The sequence below is a fragment of the Ruditapes philippinarum genome, unplaced genomic scaffold (genome assembly GCF_026571515.1).
Source record: "Ruditapes philippinarum isolate M1 unplaced genomic scaffold, ASM2657151v2 ctg381_1_1_1_1, whole genome shotgun sequence".
Taxonomy (NCBI): Eukaryota; Metazoa; Mollusca; class Bivalvia; order Venerida; family Veneridae; genus Ruditapes; species Ruditapes philippinarum.
Window position 1 is genome coordinate 462647 of NW_026864809.1, and position 23458 is coordinate 486104.

At 32.3% G+C, this 23458-nt stretch overlaps 1 protein-coding gene across 2 annotated transcripts in view; it reads right to left on the reverse strand.

The window, feature by feature from the left end:
• The window catches only part of LOC132726880 (discoidin domain-containing receptor 2-like), a 106919-nt gene that overhangs the window by 17808 nt on the left and 65653 nt on the right, over positions 1 to 23458 (reverse strand). For both annotated transcript variants that reach the window (XM_060712290.1, XM_060712289.1), the window contains exons 4-7: positions 18175 to 18264; positions 7259 to 7406; positions 2476 to 3003; positions 1364 to 1501 (exon numbers count right to left, since the gene is read on the reverse strand). In XM_060712290.1, the coding sequence (XP_060568273.1) occupies positions 1364 to 1501; positions 2476 to 3003; positions 7259 to 7406; positions 18175 to 18264 (904 nt within the window). The remainder of the gene's footprint in view (positions 1 to 1363; positions 1502 to 2475; positions 3004 to 7258; positions 7407 to 18174; positions 18265 to 23458) is intronic.

A 23458-nucleotide genomic window follows, 5' to 3' on the forward strand; every position in this document is an offset into this window, starting at 1 on the left:
TTGATTAATGTTTACTTCCACTTTGAAAATTAGATTTATTTTTCTCATTTTCTCAACAGTTTCACATTAATTTAACAAGTTTACATAACACATGCTGTTAACAGTGTTGGGTGGGGAATATCAACCCACATTAACTAAATGCACAGCTTGGTAGTGTAATTCTAGAACATATTCCAACGAAATTAAACCACTAATCAAGTCATTTATTTTACATTTAACATTTTGCACAAAATAAAGTTTATCTATAAAATCTATCATATTTCACATAAAATAATATGTAAAACACATTTTTTACATATTTCTTAATGGATATTTCTGGAACAGCTAAAACAGTAATTTCCTAAACAAATAATCCTTCAGGGAATGACAAATTCTGTAACTAATTTTTACATTTGTTAATTTTATATTAAAACTTGATGCCAAACCATGTAATATGATTTTATATAGTTCATACAATTGGCATATAATTAAGAAAACATGTGTAGGCATTTGATAATCTTGATAAATCTGCTACAAGGGACTGTATAATCAGTTGTTAAAATTCTTTCATGTAAGTACAGCAAAACTAGTACGCACTAAATACAATGGACTTACAGATAGCATACTAGATACATGTATACAATACAATGGTTCAAAAGTGACTAAATTCAAGCTATAAGGGTGGAGTATGACCTAAAGTTACATGACTTTCACTGTTTTCATTCAGTTTAGAACCACCAGCCCTTCCACAAACCTCACATGATCCAACAAGAATTCAAACCTTTACTAATATACAAACAAGCAGACCACCTTCATATTATGAATATATTTATAAAGTATTGAAATAGCCTTTACTGTTGTTAAATATACAAAGAAAGTACTTTTAACAAAAAAACACAAAAATTAATGTATCAAATTATGCAAAAAATAACTGTTATTCTGTAAGTTACATCAGGTAAAACAAGCAAAGTCAGTAGTACTGTTCTTACAGACAATAGCCAGCATATATTACAGGAACAACAAAATAATATAATATACATATTTCTATCTGCATAACAAAGACCCTTAATTAAAATCTTGATGACATGAATTCACTTTCAAGTGAACACTTAACTTCAGCCAGAAATGATTTTTTTAAGATCACCAAGGGCCATTAACAGTCAACTTCCATGTCAAAGTTATTGACCTTTGAAAGTGACCTCAAATGATGATCATAAAGATTGAAGTGATATACTGCATGGAAAACTTTAAACAGGACACATTTTAAGGTCCATAATTCTTAAAATCCATGTTCAAGTAAAGGACTTTGAAGAGTGACCTATTATGATATCAAAGACATGTGTGATATTACAAGCAATAAGTTTTAAAAATATTTTATATTTACCTAGATCTATTGTAGGTCCACTGGAGTTTGGATCAGCCACCATTTCTTGACCCTTATTTTTGCCAGCCTGTTTCACTGTTGTTGTAGAAACTGTAGTTGGGGGAGGCAACTCATTAGTAAAGTTTCCAAATGCAGGTTCTGTAATTCAAATAAATATTATTTAACAATCAAAGAAAAATCAAATAAATTAGAAAAGGCAAATGTTTTTTGTCTTTTTTGTGTGTTTTTGTTGGTTTGTTTGTTGCTGTTTTTTTGGAAGGAAGGGTGACCTGTTGTTTGGTCTCATCAATTGTGGCAATACAGACCTATCTAAATCTACAATTCATGTTTCATTCAATACACACCTGTGTCTTATACTACTTAAAGCACAACCTTAAACTAAAATCAAATTAATACAAATAGATTTTCCATCCAGTATTTTCCATCCATCAAATCTTCGACATTGAATAAAGAGGAATGTGAATAAAAAAACATGTTTTGCAAATAAATGACATTCTATTAAAAGATGCACCTCAATACAGGGGTTTTAACTTTAGTTTCACATAGTATTCACAAAATTTGTGATATTAACTAAAACAATTATCAGCAATATATAGGGAAAGTGAAATTGGATGCAAATGCATTTTAGCAATTTGCCACAATTCTCATGTGTCTACAGACCACCTTGCTTTCCAATAATACTTTATTTGAATTTCAACACAATTCCCCCAGGACAGTTTCTGCCTGAGCATTTCTGGAGGCATAGACAGTTTTTCAAATTGATTTGATTTTTTTTTGTATTTTAATCCATTAGTCTAGCACAATTGTTTAAACATGCATAAAACCAAACCACAGAATAATATTATTTATATTGGTTATACATCAGGGGAGTCCTTCATAAGAAAACAGTATTATAGAATTTTATACAATATCTCAAAAAATGTTTGCATTTTCCATTAACCAATCACTCTTCTCACCTAAGTCAGCTACTTAACATAGTTAAATGGAAAATTCTTCAAGAAAAAAAAAACTTCAATCTTTGGTTGTTTAATTGATAATGTAAGCAGAACATAAACATTTAAAGCAGTGGAGATTAAGCACGAATATGACATCAGAAGGGAGAAAATACTTACTGGATTCAAACTGCACCTCACTGATTAAAATCCATTTGGCATCAAAATAAAGTTCTAATTTTATATATCTTGCATTAATATGATCCAACTTAATATAAACATTTCGTGCATATTCCACAACTGTGTCACGTATGAAGTAGAACTTGTCTTTTTTCTGTTTGAAGTATTTTCCACCAATACTGTAATGAATAACTGCTGTTTTAAACACTCTGTTGTCTTTTGTAAAGTAATTGTTACAAAATAACATCACAGACGAAAAGTTTCGAACTGTATTGAATTTAAATAAGATTTCAACCGGACCGGGGTCGATTAAAGTATCATTTTTCCAGCCGACCCACTCATATCCTTTTATTCCAAGATTCTGTGGGTCAAGACGAAAGTTTGTGTCTCCCTCCTCCCCATCAGTTAACTGTCCAAGCCCATCATGTAGGTAGTTCTGGCTTATTATACCGTCATACGTAAAATCAAAGAAGTCGACCTCAGCACCACGTTTATCTCCCTGTCTCATAGAATATGACACGATGCCGTCTGAAACAGTCATTAACATATTTAGATGTCAATTAAGCTAAAAGACAATGATTACCTAAAAGTACAGAACAAAATTTATATTTTCAGTGAAAGAAACAACAACAAAATAATTGAGCATGTAAAAGTTGATGAAAAATTATCATTAATGTGTTGTTAATATTAATCTTTTTATTTGGTTCCATTATAGCTCGAATTGACTCTTGACTACATAATGTTACGCATGATTTTGTACAACTATTGGATCATTTTTATAAAAACAAATGTATGTACATGTATATAAACAATCTAAAATAAATACATATTTAAACAAGATATGTTTGTAAAACATGTATGCCCCCTATCAGCAGCCAATTAGTCATGTGATAAGGTTATTATGCATGACTTCTGACCCAGTGATCAAACAATTAATAAGGGTTATAAAGTATCTACTGGTCATGACCTTGACCTTTGACCCCTTGACCCCAAAATCAATAGGGGTCATCTGCTGGTCACGACCAATCATCAAACAAAGTTGAAGTTCCTAGGCCTAGGCGTTTTTAGTAAATTGATCAGAAACCGTTTTTACCTACAAGGTCAATGTGACCTTGACCTTTTGACCCCTTGACCCCAAAATCCAATAGGGGTCATCTGCTGGTCATGACCAATCACCATGCCAAGTTTGAAGTTCTTAGGCCTAAGGGTTCTCTTATTATTGATCGGAAACCGTTTTAACATACAAGGTCAATGTGACCTTGACCTTTGACCCAAAATCAATAGGGGTCATCTGCTGGTCATGACCAATCACCATGCCAAGTTTGAAGTTTTCTAGGCCGAAGCGTTCTTTATTATTGATCAGAATCTTTTTACTTACAAGGTCATTGTGACTTGAACCTTTGACCCTTTGATCCCAAAATCAATAGGTGTAATCTGCTGGTCATGACAAATCACCATACCAAGTTTGAAGTTCCTAGGCCTAAGCATTCTTGAATTATTGATCAGAAACCGTTTTTACTTAAAAGGTCAATGTGACCTTTGACCCCTTGACCCCAAAATCTATACGGGTCATCTACTGATCATGACCAATCACCATTCCAAGTTTGAAGTTCCTAGGCCTTAAGGTTCTTTAGTTATTGATCGGAAACCGTTTTTACCTACAAGGTCAATGTGACCTTGACCTTTGACCCCTAGACCCCAAAATCAATAGGGGTCATCTACTGATCATGACCAATCACCATCTCAAGTTTGAAGTCCCTAGGCCTAAGGGTTCTTTCATTATTGATCGGAAACCGTTTTTACCTACAAGGTCAATGTGACCTTGACCTTTGACCCCTTAACGCCAAAATCAATACAGGTCATCTGATTGGTCATAACAATCACCATACCAAGTTCCTAGGCCTAAGGTTTCTTTTGTTATTGATCAGAAACCGGTTTTAATTAAAAGGTCAATGTGACCTTGACTTTTGACCCTTGACCCCAAAATCTATACGGGTCATCTACTGATCATGACCAATCACCATACCAAGTTGAAGTTCCTAGGCTTAAGGTTCTTTAGTTATTGATCGGAAACCGTTTTTACCTACAAGGTCAATGTGACCTTGACCTTTGACCCCTGACCCCAAAATCAATAGGGTCATCAACTGATGATGACCAATCACCATACCAAGTTTGAAGTTCCTAGGCCTAAGGGTTCTTTTGTTATTGATCAGAAACCGTTTTTAATTAAAAGGTCAATGTGACCTTGACCTTTGACCCCTTGACCCCAAAATCTATACGGTCATCTACTGATCATACAATCACCATACCAAGTTTGAAGTTCCTAGGCCTTAAGGTTCTTTAGTTATTGATCGGAAACCGTTTTTACCTACAAGGTCAATGTGACCTTGACCTTTGACCCCTTGACCCCAAAATTAATAGGGGTCATTCTACTGATCATGACAATCACCATACCAAGTTTGATGTTCCTAAGCCTTAAGGTTCTTTAGGTATTGAATCGGAAACCGTTTTTTACCTACAAGGTCAATGTGACCTTGACCTTTGACCCCTTGACCCCAAAATCAATAGGGGTCATCTACTGATCATGACCAATCACCATACCAAATTTGAAGTTCCTAGGCCTTAAGGTTCTTTAGTTATTGATCGGAAACCGTTTTTGCTTTCAAGGTCAATGTGACCTTGAACCTTTGACCCTTTGACCCCAAAATCAATAGGGGTCATCTTACTGGTCATGACCAATCACCATACCAAGTTTGAAGTTCCTAGGCCTTAAGGTTCTTTAGTTATTGATCGAAACCGTTTTTGCTTTCAAGGTCAATGTGACCTTGACCTTTGACCCCTTGACCCAAAATCAATAGGGTCATCTACTGGTCATGACCAATCACCATACAAGTTTGAAGTTCCTAGGCCTTAAGGTTCTTTAGTTATTGATCGGGAAACCGGTTTTGCTTTCAAGGTCAATGTGACCTTGACCTTTTGACCCCTTGACCCCAAAATCAATGGGGTCATCTACTGGTCATGACCAATCACCATACCAAGTTTTGAAGTTCCTAGGCCTAAGGGTTCTTTAGTTATCACTCGGAAACCATTTGGTCTACGGACCGACGGACCGACGGACCGACGGACCGACGGACCGACAAGTGCAAAGCAATATACCCCCTTTTTTTCAAAATGGGGGCATAAATATATCAACACTATAAATTTTCTACACCTGTGACCTAGATAACAAATAATTTAACTCCCCTTTATTTCAAGCACTTGAAGAATACCATGAATAAAATACTTGCATACAAAAAATTGCCATTTCATGCAGTTTGAGTAATTCATAGGGATTCAGATTTCATTATGACAAAATTCTACCTTAGTATCATACATCTGTTCTGATTTACATCAAATCAGGTTATACAAAACTGAAGAAACCCATGAAGTTAACAATTTCAAAATCTTCTAGCTCCATGTTCCTACTTCTTTTCTCCTTCATTAAAAATTCCGAGCAAATTCCACTCATATCAAATAACTTGTAATTTTATACTATACAGAGTTTTTCCAACACAAATGATCTTAGTTTTGGCCAAAATAAGTTAAATTAATCTAAATTGCTGACTTATTCCAAGCTCTTCTGGTGAGCAAGAGTTCTAAGGGTGATTTAAACTGGGTAAATCAGCAAACCTTCCATGAAGTAACAAGATATTTTCACATTACAAACATCAGGCTCTGGTGTTTGAATTTGTACAATATGACAAGAGATTATCAGCCAAAAAGGTTGTGACATTATTCATCACTTTAAATAACCACATAGAACTGAGAAACATTCATTCATAGATTTTACTAATGTGACAAAATTGATAAAATCTTTTCATGCATTAAAACTGCAATGACTTATGAACTAAATAAAAATTTCCTTGCATTTTTTTTCAAAGAATACAATTTCCTTGTAATTAAATGAAATCTCCTACTATTAGGTCCTAACCATAAAATGTTTATTTCAACAAAAACAAAATTCAATTTAAATGTTTCAGTTGTACGAATTAGATTCTGCCAAGTTATAAACAAAATTGGCAAATTTCAAAAAAAAAGGAAATAATAAAAAGACATAAAGAAAATTACTGAAGAAATGTTTTCCTTTTTTTTAAAAACTAGTTTGAAATTCTGTGAAATATTTTGACACATGTATCAAGGAATACAATCTTGAATACAATTTACTGAATTATATGACAGTAGGAAAACTAGGCTTTTTCTGATTTTATTTTTCTTATCACATGACCATAGAATATTATATCAGACTGCTGGCTCTATACTGGTGGCAAAGGCTTAAAATGCTTTTGGTTCCAGCACTTTAAGGGTTAAGAATTTCTTGCCATCCCAATCTTATTGCTTCAAGAATTCCTTTAAGATAAAATTGCCCATCAAGTTCTGTGACAGAGGGACAGACGTTTAATAGATTTTTGTTTAATAGAGGGCCAATGGCCCCTTACTCTAATGTTACGGAATAAATTCTATTGTTCTCTTTTGTTCTGTTTACAGTGAGATAAAATATGTTGATGGCAACAGCAGTTGACTGCATGACTGTACTGTAGCAATAGCACAATTTTCTTTCTTAGACAAAAAATAAAGGTGAATTAATCAACTATGTTGCTTTTGGTTAAAATATTTATTTCTTGTTTCAAAATTTGCTTTTTTAAAAATTCAGAACACTTTTTTGCAGTTTAATAGTTTTTTACAAGCGATCATCTGAATTCTGGCTGATAATTGTATCCTTGATATGAAAAACTTTGGCAAGTACCTTCCCATGTACATCCATACAGTTCCACTCGAAGACACACTGTGCGTGGATTACGGCAGTACGGGATAAAACGTATACGTTTTCCAATGATGGGTGGAGATACTTGACGCAGCTCTGCCGAGTAGGTGTTACCATTCCCCTCAAAACGCTGTGAATATAAAATTGAAATTATTCAAGAGGTGCAATTCATAAAATCTGTGAAACAAAACTTGAAAATATTATGCAGGTGATAATAGTTTGTGGAAAAATCTAACTGTCTAATTATAATTCTGAATTTAATAATTAAACAATAACCATCAAGTGTAACCATCAAAACTTCCATGCTCAATTAGGTTTTACACAGACTAGCAGGAAGTTAACAAAATGAAAATAAAAATCTCTTTTTAAAACAACTGCCATACAATTTCAACATGGCAATAAAATCTGAAGAAAACACACAAAACAATTACTCATTTACTAGGCACTGTTTTTATATTTTTGACATAACAATCTAATTATTCCATTCTCTTCATTTTGACAGGAGTAGCATGAAAACCAAGGAGAAAGGAATCTAGATTGCTGCATGTTTTTACTATCTTTTTACTTGTTTTCCCTGACAGTCGTTGAGAGTCAGACTAATTACTGAAATCGAGCTCTCCCTCCAGTCCATGCAATCTTAACAAAGTTACAGAGAGCAACATCTTTCCCTGAATTTTGTCTGTGAAAAAAATATAATGATACCAGTGGAACCAATGATACCTTTGGTGACTCAACATACAAACAAATGTCTCTTAACATTTTTTTATGTGTGTGTTTTGTCAGCCGGCTCTGGGAAAATTTTGCTATGATCTTAATTGTGTGATAACGAGGTTTTCCAAGCTATCTAAACATGGCTACAATTCTTCTACAAATACTGTCAATGGCAAGGAACATTTAATATAAAAGCTTCCCCATTGCAATTGCTTTGTTCTCCTACACCATCATAGAGAAAGCCAAAAGATAATGTGAGATTTCTTTTCTATCTTTATTTATAACAAAGATCCAGCTTCAGGGTGCCAATCTGATTACAAAGGAAAAAGAAAAATCCATGTAATTCTAGAATAGGAAAGTTTCTGTAATCACTGCTTAGTAGTTTGTCTGTAAACCTTTGAAAAGTAAAATGGCCCTGCGTCTTAAAATAATTCATCAATTCATTCACCTATCCCAAATCTTTAACACAACTATAATTATGACTTTGTTTAAATATTAATATTTTAAATAAGGATTTTTCCCAGCTAATCCGTAGGTACAAACAAACCTTTACCGTTTTAGCTTCAAGGCGCACAACCTGTCAACCTGTTGTGCTGACTAAAAAATGAGAAAAATCCAAATATTCTTAATTTTGGAGTAAGTCTATTTCGGGTCCATGTTTAGGGGCACCAACTCTACATAGTTTGACCAGTACAAACCGCAAATAACATTCTGCATGTGCAAGACCAAAGTGACCCTCTTATACTGGAAATTTTCAGTTCAAAAAGTGTCATGAAATCAAAGACAAATATCAGCTGTAACTAGACTAACATTCAAACTGTCAGATTAACTAAACTGTTTCAATATTTAGCAGACAATCACTTTTATGCCCTTTTGCAGTAAATGTCAAACTATTCTTTATTTTCCTTTAAACTACATTTGTACAATAACTGAATTTGTTCAAGAAAACAAAAAAAAATCTCTCAGAAGTTAAAACAACTGTAAACAGTATCAACTTTGACATAAAGTAAACAGCCATCCATTAAAATATCATATTTAATCATAATGAAAATATTTCAGATATCATATTCTTTGAGATCAGACGAAATGGGCTCTAAAAGAAAGTTGTTGTTTTTTTCCTTCATTTTTTTTCCTACACTGAGGCTATATGAGCATATAATATGTATAATATCATAAGATGCTTGCAAATTCTAATGAATAGGGTCAATTCTCTCCTATCAGCAACAAAGGCATCAACATTTTACTTTGTCAGTTTATTTCCACATTTGATTTTGTTTCTGTACAACACATATTCAGGGAACTGCATGGTTTATAAAATGTTTCTAATTAAAGGACAATGGTTTTTAAAATCCTTTAAAGATGACAGAAATGTGATAGCTTTAGGACAGCCTTTTAAATAAAATTCCCAATTACATGTACTATCATTTTATAACATTTTACATTTCTAAAATTTCTCAATATTGTCAGACTTTATTACAAAGTTTTATGTCAGTTTTGTTTCTGAAATTATTTTTTTTTCTGAATATAAAACATAGGTAAATATATTCCAGGGAAATTGACGTTTTTTTTAACTTTGACACATCGAATTAGGAGTGATAAGTTCACAACACCATGTCCAATCTGATTATTTTGTTTCCCCTAATATGTTCAACATTATATTATTGGTCAGTGACAAAGCAGGCATGATTCATCTATAATATCAGACAATGTAGTCACTAAACATGGAAAGATATTGTGAGAAAACTGAACAATGTATGAATCATGCTGTTACAATTCCACTGGAGAAATTGTTAGCCAGTTATAACTGTCAAGATTTTCTCCTGTATATTCCAAAATCCACATTAAACTTTGTTCATGTAGTAATTTCTTAATTGTGTGCAACAAGCATTAACTTTTCTGCAAGTTTGAAATGAATTTGTTATGTTTTGAATTCCTAATTTTTCAATTTTTAATAAAACTTGTATTCATGGTGATAACATTCTAGACTCCAATTAAGATTCACATTTTGTTTTAATTTATTTATTCAGCCTAATTAAATTTTTAATCTTTCATCAAAAAGATCATCATTCTCTATTTTTTGTTAACTATTAATATGTTTATGAAATTCCAAGAAATTATCCATTCTATTCATAGAACACAATGGTTAACCATAGACAATTACTAGGTATTGATTAATTAAAATGACAAGAGAGTAGAAAACAGAATTATAAATTGATGTCTGGGGAAGTTCTCTCACACAATAAGTACATGCTTCCACTTTTATTGCTGCAAACTGTCAGACATTTTGTACTATTCAGCACTATTTATCTTTGGCATCTGATTTACATCTAATATAACAACTATTTTTGGTAGTAAAAACATTTCATCTCTTTGAAAAGCAATATTTTAACAAAAATGAATTACTTAAGATTAATTTTTTTGATACTAATTATCCAAAAATAGATAAAGTATCATTCAATATGCACAGGAGATATAAAACATGTGCTTATGTAAAATGTTAAACGATTTGAGCACATTTTGTAGCAGTCTTGGTAGTTTTCAATCTGGGTTATAGCAGTTAGCCACTTTGAATTCACCAGAACAAGTTGGTTACCAGTACTAGTTGACTTCACTTTCAGAAGGAACTGATAACTTCTGTACATGCCCGGGCAAAGGTACAGTGATAATGACCATAGAATTAATCACATATAAGGTGACCTGCACTGTCCAGGAATCAAACCCAGGTCCTGATTCACAGTCCCAACGCTCTACCTATTTTGCAACAGTTCACTGCAGACAAATCATTATAAACATTGGAAACATAAAAAATCTAATTATGGTAAACAAACAAAAGTGCTAGACTATTCTCTCAGTTCTTGATAGTAAAACAAGAGTCTGATTAAAGTATAATTAACTAAGTTCAAAAAAGACCATTATACTGTCAAAATCCATGTGGAGTTATGGGCCTTTGTCAGTGACCTTCAATTATGCTCTCAAATGAGTGTTCAAATCATTCCCTTTAGCACTTTTGGAGATACCAACTTGTCCACAAAAAGTTAAGTGTGACGAACAAACTGGCTGTCTCATACCATGTTCTGGTTATTTGGGACGCCAACACGACTGGAACAAACTGGCTGTCTCATACCATGTTCTGGTTATTTGGGACGCCAACATGACTGGAACAAACTGGCTGTCTCATACCATGTTCTGGTTATTTGGGACGCCAACATGACTGGAACAAACTGGCTGTCTCATACCATGTTCTGGTTATTTGGGACGCCAACACGACTGGAACAAACTGGCTGTCTCATACCATGTTCTGGTTATTTGGGACGCCAACACGACTGGAACAAACTGGCTGTCTCATACCATGTTCTGGTTATTTGGGACGCCAACATGACTGGAACAAACTGGCTGTCTCATACCATGTTCTGGTTATTTGGGAACTGTTGGCAGCATCAAAATAATGGTTTATTTAAACATCATGAAAATATATTAATTTTAATTTGGGATGTCCAGAAAGGCACAATTAAGCAGATTGCACCTTATTTAACAGCGGTGGTCAATTGCACAGTTTTGATGAAGTCTGGTTGGTTGATTTTGAAAATATCTTTAATCAGAGTTAAAATCTTTACGTTTTTTTTTACTTTGAACTGAATTTTTATTCTCTGCTTTGTAACTGTAGACTGGCATATGCTCTATGTTCCACTACAGGGTCAAATTCTGGAAGAAGAATATTTATAAGAACTGGTTCACATTCAGCCAAAAGTTGAAAAACTTATTTATAAAATAGTCTTGAACTTATTCCTACCTGTAAACTGAGTGATACCATGATAATTTAAAATAGCATTTTTGATATCATTTACATAGAAACATGTAGAGTCATGTTCTTTATAATGGCAGAGATGAAAGGTTGAAGATTTGTCCTTTTATTCACTGATAAGATAAACTGTCTGAGCAAATCAATCTGTCAATAAACCATTAATTGACCAATAAATAATTCTTTTTTTTACTTTTTGTCCTGAATATGTCTTCCATTTTACAAATTTGAGATTAGAAACCAATGCCTGCATGATAACCTGTCTAGGCTGTCAACCATTCTCTGATAAAAGAAAAAGTTCCTGGAACTACGTTTTCTTCATAAATCAAATTAGTGCCCAATTAGTAACTTTTGGTTGTCTCTTACCAGCAAGATAGTGTTTTGTATATAGCCCATTATTTTAGATTTGTTTTTTTTTTTTTTTTTTTTTTTTTTTTTTTTTTTTTTTTTTTTTTTTTTTTTTTTTTTTTTGAGGCCCCAACTGGGTAACCCCGTTTATTTTCCTCGTTATAGGTCTGAAGGGGTCGAGGGCATCCCCATCATACCTTACATGTATTGCAAATATAATTCAATCATAATGTATATATCAATCAAGTCATATAATTATACAAACATCTCAACATATATATCAAACAAATCATATACATTATGTCATTATATCACATTGCATAATGATTAAACAGTTAACACATATACATGTAATTAATAAGATTAATATCTATATCATTTATTTAGTTTATAAAACGAAGAAAAAAAAGAAAAATTAACATCTGAAAAAAATATCTTGTATGCATTGAAGTTGTTTTCTTTTATATATAAGTGGAATAACCAAATTTTGATGTAGTTATTTCAGTTACACAATAAGAGATTTAACAATTGCCCATCTATTGATTTCTTCTGTTGTCAAATTTATATTTTTATAAATATTCCAAGCTAATTTCAAACTATTTTTAAAACCAGTACAAGTAGGTAACAATTTTTTTTTCGCTTAGACAAATATATATATCTTTTTAATTCTAAAAATAAAATATCATATCTATAGTCATTTATTTCACAGCCAAGAATAAATGATTTACAATTAAAAAAGGTATCAAAATTATGTATATTTTCTTTCAGAAACTGAAATATTGGCTGAATCTTTTTGCATTCCCAAAATAAATGTATCAGTGTTTCTTCTTGACATTCACAAAAAGTGCACATTTTAGAATTAACTATTTTCATTTTAAATAAAAGAGAGTTTGTTGCCAATATTCTGTGAATAATTCTTGTCTGAAACCATTGTAGGTATGAATCTTTGGTACATTTAAATACATAACCATATATAAACTGCCAATTTAGGGAAATGTCTCCAAGGTTTAATGTCCATTTTTCTTTACATGTTGGTATCTCTATAGTTTTTACCATGGTTTTATAAACATATTTATGATGTTATTGACAAATCTCATTGATGTAACAACTTATAATAGGATACTGAACATACAGTAAGTCGTTTTGAATACAAATATTAAGGTTTTGTGTGTATCTGTTTATTGCCAGTTTCAAACTATGATACTGTAAAAAATTAATTAGTTTACATGTAATTTGTTCTATGTAGCTTAATTCTAAAAATTCTCCATGTTGATTTAAAATGTCCTTTACAAATCTTAATCTATGATCATATAAGGTTTTAACGAAAAAAAATATTACTTCCTGTTAACAATTTATGGTTATAAAATAGTGGCATATGTAGCACTTGTTCAATATCATCTATATTAAGCTTATCAATAAGTACAATATAGGCTTTCAAAACATCAATCCAGAATCTATTCTTTATCTTATTAATAATCAAATCACAGAACAATTTTCCAGTATCAAAAATTTTATCAATATTAAACAGTGATTTTACAAGGTTAAAGCATTTTCCATCACTATTACTAACATACCTTTTAAGCCATTTTATCTTTAAACAGTGTATATAACTATAAATATCAACCATGTTAAGACCACCTTCTTTGTATGTCTTTGTCATAACTGATTGCTTTATTTTTGCCTTGCCTCCCCATATAAAGTCATAAAATATATCATTGAGGGTCTTTAAAAATACTGCACTAGGAGTTGGCAAACTTGTAAAACAATGTGTAAATAATGGAAGTAAAATAGACTTAACAACAGTGACTTTACCTATTGGTGTCAACATTCTTTTTTCCAATGACTTATACTATTTTTTACCTTTTGTAGTTTTTCATAAAAATTCAAATCAATCATTTTGTCTAAATCTACATCAAATATCAAACCTAGCAATTTAAACTGTGTATCACCCCATGTAAGTTTCCATTTTGTCTTGATTGATCTAGTACTGTACTTAAGGGAACCTATCCAAATGACTTTGGTTTTATCAAAATTTACTTTTAGTCCAGAAATCTTTGAAAATATATTCAACAATTTTAGAGCATTATTTAATGATTTTTCAGTACCATCTAACAATAGTGATGTATCATCTGCAAATTGTGTAATTTAATATTCTTCACCATCTATATGTATACCTTTAATATCGTTACATTGTTTTATTTTAATAGCTAATATTTCTGCACATAACATGAAAATATACGGTGAAATTGGATCACCTTGCCTACAGCCTCGTTTAACTTTGAAGAACGTAGATAAAAAACCATTTAGAATAACACAAGTTTCAGTATTATATAAAAATAATAAAAAAATATTTTAGATTTGTTGGAAATTTAAGGATACATGGATCGTAAATAATCATAAACAAGCTTTCTAAACTGCTCTGTATGCTTCACACCCTATTATTACCCAGAATGCTTTATCACACACATGTACAAACAATTAACTGTAAAACTCTGACGCCTAAAACACACATGGCAGCCATCGTTCTGACAAAGTTTGACAACATAATTTGACACCTGAGCCCAGAAGAATTCTTTAACAAAACAGTAAACAGACAAAATTGTAACTTTCCAGATATAAGATATAATCCCCTAGACACTAGAAAAATTGTTGGTCAATCAAATGGACATTTATCCAAATTACTAGTGTTAACACAGAATTTAACAAAATCCTAGTGAGAACTTATCTTTATCCCTGATTATATCTTAATGTTAAAATGACAGCAAAACAAATATATTCTAAAATCTAGTAAAGTCTGTTGATTGATACAATATGGTGCTCCTCCATTTTTTTGACCTAATCATTTTATTTTGACATTATAAATCCTGCATATGTGAAACACCTGTTTGTGATAAATGCATGTTTTTTTTAATGTTTTTGTAGCAGTAATGATAAAACTTATAGAGAAATCAGAGACAAGTTTTGAACTTTATTTATCATTTATCTTGTTATGGTCACCTTTGGTGATGCTCCAGAAAGAGTGATAAGTTTTGACATATTTGTTATGGAGGTAATGGCCTACCACCATCTTTATATAATGTCAACTGAACATATCAATTCAGTGACTGAATCCATTTCTTTATATCTAAAATGTTAGTAAATTTTCTGTTATAATTTACAAATGAACCAAAGAGACACATGACAACATACTAGATTTTATCAATTTTCAAACCCATAATTTATGTGAGATCAAAACATTCTAGATTTCCAATCCAAAACAGGTTTAAGACAGTGAATTCATTTAAAACATATTAGTTTACATTCAAGTTCAGGGTGTCTTGTTCATCAGTAACAATAAGAAATGCTTTGTTATTTTAGAAGTGAAATATAGTTGTTGTTTTGCAGTGAACGCAAATAATGCAAATAAGCTTAATTCAAATTAAATTGATTAACTTTCAATAATTTATTAATCTGTATATTTTTTTCCATTTTACCATAATTGCAGTTATATTCATAATTTGCTGCATGTATAATAGAATTCAAAATAAGGGATAGAAGATTGTATAGAACACAAAATAAACAAGTGTCCACTACATATGCCTAATCAATCCAATACCAAAGTCATCAACTGCAGATGGTAGGGATCCTTTATCATATAGGGGTATATCCTTGACATGTTATATGTATAAGTTATATTGTAACATTTTAAATGATAGATTGAGTTCATGGTCTGAAGCCAATAACATTATTGTTGATGAACAGAACGGCTTCCGTAGGAAAAGAAGCACAACTGATCACATTTCATCTCTTGTTAACCTAATTGATACTAGGAAGAAAATGAAAAAAAGTACTTTTACAGCATTTATCGATTTTCGTAAAGCTTATGACCTAATCAATCGTTCTAAGTTGTGGAGTCGATTACAAGTTACTGGTGTTTGTGGCAAAATGTTACGAGCCATTAAGTCTTTATATTCATCTTTAGCATCATGTGTTAGAATTAACTCGTTCACTACTGACTGGTTTGACGTCCACTGTGGCTTACGTCAAGGCTGTGTTTTATCACCTTACTTTTTAATCTTTATATCAATGATCTTGCGTTGTATTTAAAGTCTCTTAATATTGGTGTAACAATTGATGATGAAATTGTATGTATACTTTTGTATGCTGATGATATTGTGCTACTTGCAGAAACCGAGCGTGACTTACAATGTTTATTAAATGGTCTACACGATTGGTGTAGTATAAACGACATGTCAATAAATACAAGCAAGAGTAACATTGTTCATTTCCGCCCAGAATCCTGTACTAGATCAGATTTTGTCTTTAAATGTGGTCATGATACGTTAAGTTATGCTGATAAATACAAATATTTGGGAATCGTTTTGCATGAGCATGTCGATTTCAATGTTACAGCTAGGATGGTGGCACAAAGCGCTAGCCGTGCGTTAGGCTTACTGATAGCCAAGTGTAAGTTAGTTGGAGGGGTTCCTCATAGCGTTTTTACTAAATTGTATGACTCTGTTGTATGGCCTGTTATTGCGTATGGGGCTTCCTTATGGGGTCATAAGTCATATTCTTGCATAAATGCTGTCCATAATCGAGCTATGAGATTCTTCCTTGGGGTGGGAAAATATACGCCCAATGCAGCAGTTTCAGGAGATATGGGTTGGGTCCCCCCTTTGGTCCGGCAATGGAAATCAGTGGCCATTTTTTGGGTGCGCCTTTCCCAAACAAATACTTGTAGACTAAATAAACGGATTGAACTTTGGTCGTTGACAAAAGGTGCTCCTCAATGTAAAAATTGGTTTTATCATGTCCAAAAGCAATGGAATGAATTAAATCTTGGTATGTTTTGCGACTTGTCTTCACCCATTGCTAAAACTTCCTTTGTGCGCCAGGTTGAATCTTTGACTATGGAGGGATTTAAGGCTGAATGGATCCGTTCGGTTAATTGTACAGTGGGCCCGTCAGGTAGGGGTCTGAATAAGCTGAGAACCTATAGAACTTTTAAGCAGGAACATACGTCAGAAGAGTACTGTAAAATGATCTTACCCCCTAGGCATAGGTCAACGTTTTGTAAATTTAGGTGTGGGGTAGCCCCTATTCGTATCGAAACGGGTAGGTACGAGAATCTGAGATTAGATGAACGCCACTGTCCTTTTTGTAATGTACTTGAAGATGAACAGCATGTTATATTAGACTGCCCAGTATATGATGATTTTAGATCAGAATTAATCTCTAAGGCTGTGTTGCACGAACCTTCTTTTATTAATTTAAGCAAAGACAACCAACTTGCATTTTTGTTCTCTAGTCAACCATTAGTCAGAAAATGTGCCAAAACCTGTTTTAATATTCTTCAACGTCGTCAATCTTACTTATGTAAATAATATATTTTATATAGAACATGCTACTGTATTTTTTTTATATATATATTTTTTTATGTTTTGATGTATGTTTTTTTATTTATTTTTATTTTTTTTTCTTACTTTGAAATAATAAAAAATAGCGACTGTTTTTTTTTTTAATCATATAAATATATAAATGTATATTTCTTTCCATTAATTTATAGTTTTTGTACTGTGTAGTTAGTTATTATTTATAATTGGATATAATTTTATGATTAGTATGATATTTTATCGTGTTATTATAAATGTTTTACTAGTCTCTTATAATTCAATGATTGAATGGTCATGTACTTTTTTGTGTTTTATGTTTGCTTATGAATTTTATTTGTGTATGTACATGAATGAGACTTAAATAAATAAATAAAATAAAATAAAATAAAAATACTTCTTGCTGCAACTTGATTCTGGTGCAATTATTTTTGTTTATCATAAAACAACTAATTTTTCAATAATTATATACTGAACAATAAAATCCCAAACATTAAGTGTCAGCCAAAAAATTAACGTTAGGATGTTGGTCATTTTTTACAAAAATATTGTCAGGTTTCCTACATGGAAATGATTCTGGTCTCATGTGAAAACAAAAATTAAATTTAATTACTTAAATCATTTTTGATAGACATACATTGTTGTTATTTTGACATAAAGATACCAACCTCCTCTCCTCGTTTGTTACGGAATCTCATCCATTCACCACCATCTTCTCTCTGATACTCTAACAAAAACTCTTCTGTAAATTCCTGACCCTGTAAATATAAAACAACAAATAGTAAATCATAAAATTCTACCAGGAAGAGTATTTTAATTTTTCCAGATATGCAAAATTCTTAAGAAGTGGATGTTTTAAGTCATGGGATACAATTTTAGCTTTATAAGTAGAAGATGAATGGTTGTACATCAATTACATTGCCCATACAAATCTCTGTCAAGACAATCATATACATTGCCCATACAAATGGTTGTACATATCTCTGTCAAGACAATCAATAAACATTGCCATACATACATATACGTGCCATAATGGTTGTACATATCTCTGTCAAGACAATCAATATACAGTGACCATACAAATGGTTGTACATATCTCTCTCAAGACAATCAATAAACATTGCCCATACAAATGGTTGTACATATCTCTGTCAAGACAATCAATTTACATTGCCCATACAAATGGTTGTACATATCTCTGTCAAGACAATCAATATACATTGCCCATACAAATGGTTGTACATATCTCTGTCAAGACAATCAATAAACATTGCCCATACAAATGGTTGTACATATCTCTGTCAAGACAATCAATATACAGTGACCATACAAATGGTTGTACATATCTCTGTCAAGACAATCAATATACAGTGACCATACAAATGGTTGTACATATCTCTCTCAAGACAATCAATAAACATTGCCCATACAAATGGTTGTACATATCTCTCTCAAGACAATCAATACACATTGCCCATACAAATGGTTGTACATATCTCTGTCAAGACAATCAATATACAGTGACCATACAAATGGTTGTACATATCTCTTCAAGACAATCAATATAAACATTGCCCATACAAATGGTTGTACATATCTCTCTCAAGACAATCAATAAACATTGCCCATACAAATGGTTGTACATATCTCTGTCAAGACAATCAATATACATTGCCCATACAAATGGTTGTACATATCTCTGTCAAGACAATCAATAAACATTGCCCATACAAATGGTTGTACATATCTCTGTCAAGACAATCAATAATACATTGCCCATACAAATGGTTGTACATATCTCTGTCAAGACAATCAATATACGTTGCCCATACAAATGTTTGTACATATCTCTGTCAAGACAATCAATATACATTGCCCATACAAATGGTTGTACATATCTCTGTCAAGACAATCAATAAACATTGCCCATACAAATGGTTGTACATATCTCTGTCAAGACAATCAATATACAGTGACCATACAAATGGTTGTACATATCTCTGTCAAGACAATCAATAACAGTGCCCATACAAATGGTTGTACATATCTCTCTCAAGACAATCAATAAACATTGCCCATACAAATGGTTGTACATATCTCTCTCAAGACAATCAATACACATTGCCCATACAAATGGTTGTACATATCTCTGTCAAGACAATCAATATACAGTGACCATACAAATGGTTGTACATATCTCTCTCAAGACAATCAATAAACATTGCCCATACAAATGGTTGTACATATCTCTCTCAAGACAATCAATAAACATTGCCCATACAAATGGTTGTACATATCTCTGTCAAGACAATCAATAAACATTGCCCTACAAATGGTTGTACATATCTCTGTCAAGACAATCAATAAACATTGCCCATACAAATGGTTGTACATATCTCTGTCAAGACAATCAATATACATTGCCCATACAAATGGTTGTACATATCTCTGTCAAGACAATCAATATACATTGCCCATACAAATGGTTGTACATATCTCTGTCAAGACAATCAATATACATTGCCCATACAAATGGTTGTACATATCTCTGTCAAGACAATCAATAAAAATTGCCCATACAAATGGTTGTACATATCTCTGTCAAGACAATCAATAAACATTGCCCATACAAATGGTTGTACATATCTCTGTCAAGACAATCAATAAACATTGCCCATACAAATGGTTGTACATATCTCTGTCAAGACAATCAATAAACATTGCCCATACAAATGGTTGTACATATCTGTCAAGACAATCAATAAACATTGCCTATACAGATGATTGTACATATCTCTGTCAAGACAATCAATAAACATTGCCAATAAAAATGGTTGTACATATCTCTGTCAAGACAATCAATATACATTGCCCATACAAATGGTTGTACATATCTCTGTCTAGAAAATCAATAAACATTGCCCATACAAATGGTTGTACATATCTGTCAAGACAATCAATAAACATTGCCCATACAGATGGTTGTACATATCTCTGTCAAGACAATCAATATACATTGCCCATACAAATGGTTGTACATATCTCTGTCAAGACAATCAATAAAAATTGCCCATACAAATGGTTGTACATATCTCTGTCAAGACAATCAATATACATTGCCCATACAAATGGTTGTACATATGTCTGTCAAGACAATCAATTTACATTGCCCATACAAATGGTTGTACATATCTCTGTCAAGACAATCAATATACAGTGACCATACAAATGGTTGTACATATCTCTGTCAAGACAATCAATAAACATTGCCCATACAGATGGTTGTACATATCTCTGTCAAGACAATCAATATACATTGCCCATACAAATGGTTGTACATATCTCTGTCAAGACAATCAATAAACATTGCCCATACAAATGGTTGTACATATCTCTGTCAAGACAATCAATAAACATTGCCCATACAAATGGTTGTACATATCTGTCAAGACAATCAATAAACATTGCCCATACAGATGATTGTACATATCTCTGTCAAGACAGTCAATAAACATTGCCAATAAAAATGGTTGTACATATCTCTGTCAAGACAATCAATATACATTGCCCATACAAATGGTTGTACATATCTCTGTCAAGACAATCAATAAACATTGCCCATACAAATGGTTGTACATATCTCTGTCAAGACAATCAATAAACATTGCCCATACAAATGGTTGTACATATCTCTGTAATGACAATCAATATACAGTGACACTATACATTGCCTATACAACTACAGAAGTATTGACTTTTTTAAAGCTACAAAAATAATCTCACATGAATGATTCTACATTTATAGTCATGTGACTCATAAACATAAGGAATAAAAGCCTTTTAACCACTGAGTCAAATAAAAGCCCACTAAAACTCTAAGCCATTCAAAGTCTGATACTACGCAGAGTGGTATCACCATGCACACAAACAATTAAATCATGCATTTATACCATTCAGCCATTTAAATCATGTAATGATACCATTCAGCCATTTAAATCATGTACTGATACCACTCAGCCATTTAAATCATGTACTGATACCACTCAGCCATTTAAATCATAAACTGATACCACTCAGCCATTTAAATCATGTAATGATACCACTCAGCCATTTAAATCATGTACTGATACCACTTAGCCATTTCAATCAAATACTGATACCACTCAGTCATTTAGATTATGTACTGATTCCACTTAGCCATTTAGATTATGTACTGATTCCACTTAGCCATTTAAATCATGTACCACTTAGCCATTTAAATCATGTACTGATACCACTCAGCCATTTAAATTATATACTGATACCACTCGGCCATTTAAATTATGTACTGATTCCACTCAGCCATTTAGATTATGTACTGAATCCACTTAGCCATTTAAATCATGTACCACTTAGCCATTTAAATCAAATACTGATACCACTCAGCCATTTAAATTATGAACTGATACCACTTTGCCATTTAAATCAAATACTGATACCACTCAGCCATTTAAATCATGTACTGATACCTCTCAGCCATTTAAATTATGCATTTATACCACTCAGCCATTTAGATTATGTACTGATTCCACTTAGCCATTTAAATCATGTACCACTCAGCCATTTAAATCAAATACTGATACCACTCGGCCATTTAAATTATGTACTGATACCACTCAGCCATTTAAATCATGTACTGATACCACTCAGCCATTTAGATTATGTACTGATTCCACTTAGCCATTTAAATCATGTAATGATACCACTCAGCCATTTAAATCATGTAATGATACCACTCAGCCATTTAAATCATGTAATGATACCACTCAGCCATTTAAATCATGTACTGATACCACTTAGCCATTTCAATCAAATACTGATACCACTCAGCCATTTAAATCATGTAATGATACCACTCAGCCATTTAAATCATGTACTGATACCACTTAGCCATTTCAATCAAATACTGATACCACTCAGCCATTTAAATCATGTACTGATACCACTCAGCCATTTAGATTATGTACTGATTCCACTTAGCCATTTCAATCAAATACTGATACCACTCAGTCATTTAAATCATGTAAAGATACCACTCAGCCATTTAAATCATGTACTGATACCACTTAGCCATTTCAATCAAATACTGATACCACTCAGCCATTTAAATCATGTACTGATACCACTCAGCCATTTAGATTATGTACTGATTCCACTTAGCCATTTAAATCATGTAATGATACCACTCAGCCATTTAAATCATGTACTGATACCACTTAGCCATTTCAATCAAATACTGATACCACTCAGCCATTTAAATCATGTAATGATACCACTCAGCCATTTAGATTATGTACTGATTCCACTTAGCCATTTAAATCATGTAATGATACCACTCAGCCATTCAAATCATGTACTGATACCACTCAGCCATTTAAATCATGTAATGATACCACTCAGCCATTTAAATCATGTACTGATACCACTTAGCCATTTCAATCAAATACTGATACCACTCAGCCATTTAAATTATGTACTGATACCACTTAACCATTTCAATCAAATACTGATACCACTTAGCCATTTAAATTATGTACTGATACCACTTAACCATTTCAATCAAATACTGATACCACTTAGCCATTTAAATTATGTACTGATACCACTTAACCATTTCAATCAAATACTGATACCACTCAGTCATTTAAATCATGTAATGATACCACTCAGCCATTTAAATCATGTACTGATACCACTAAGCCATTTCAATCAAATACTGATACCACTCAGCCATTTAAATCATGTACTGATACCACTCAGCCATTTAGATTATGTACTGATTCCACTTAGCCATTTAAATCATGTAATGATACCACTCAGCCATTTCAATCAAATACTGATACCACTCAGCCATTTAAATCATGTAATGATACCACTCAGTCATTTAAATCATGCATTTATACCACTCAGCCA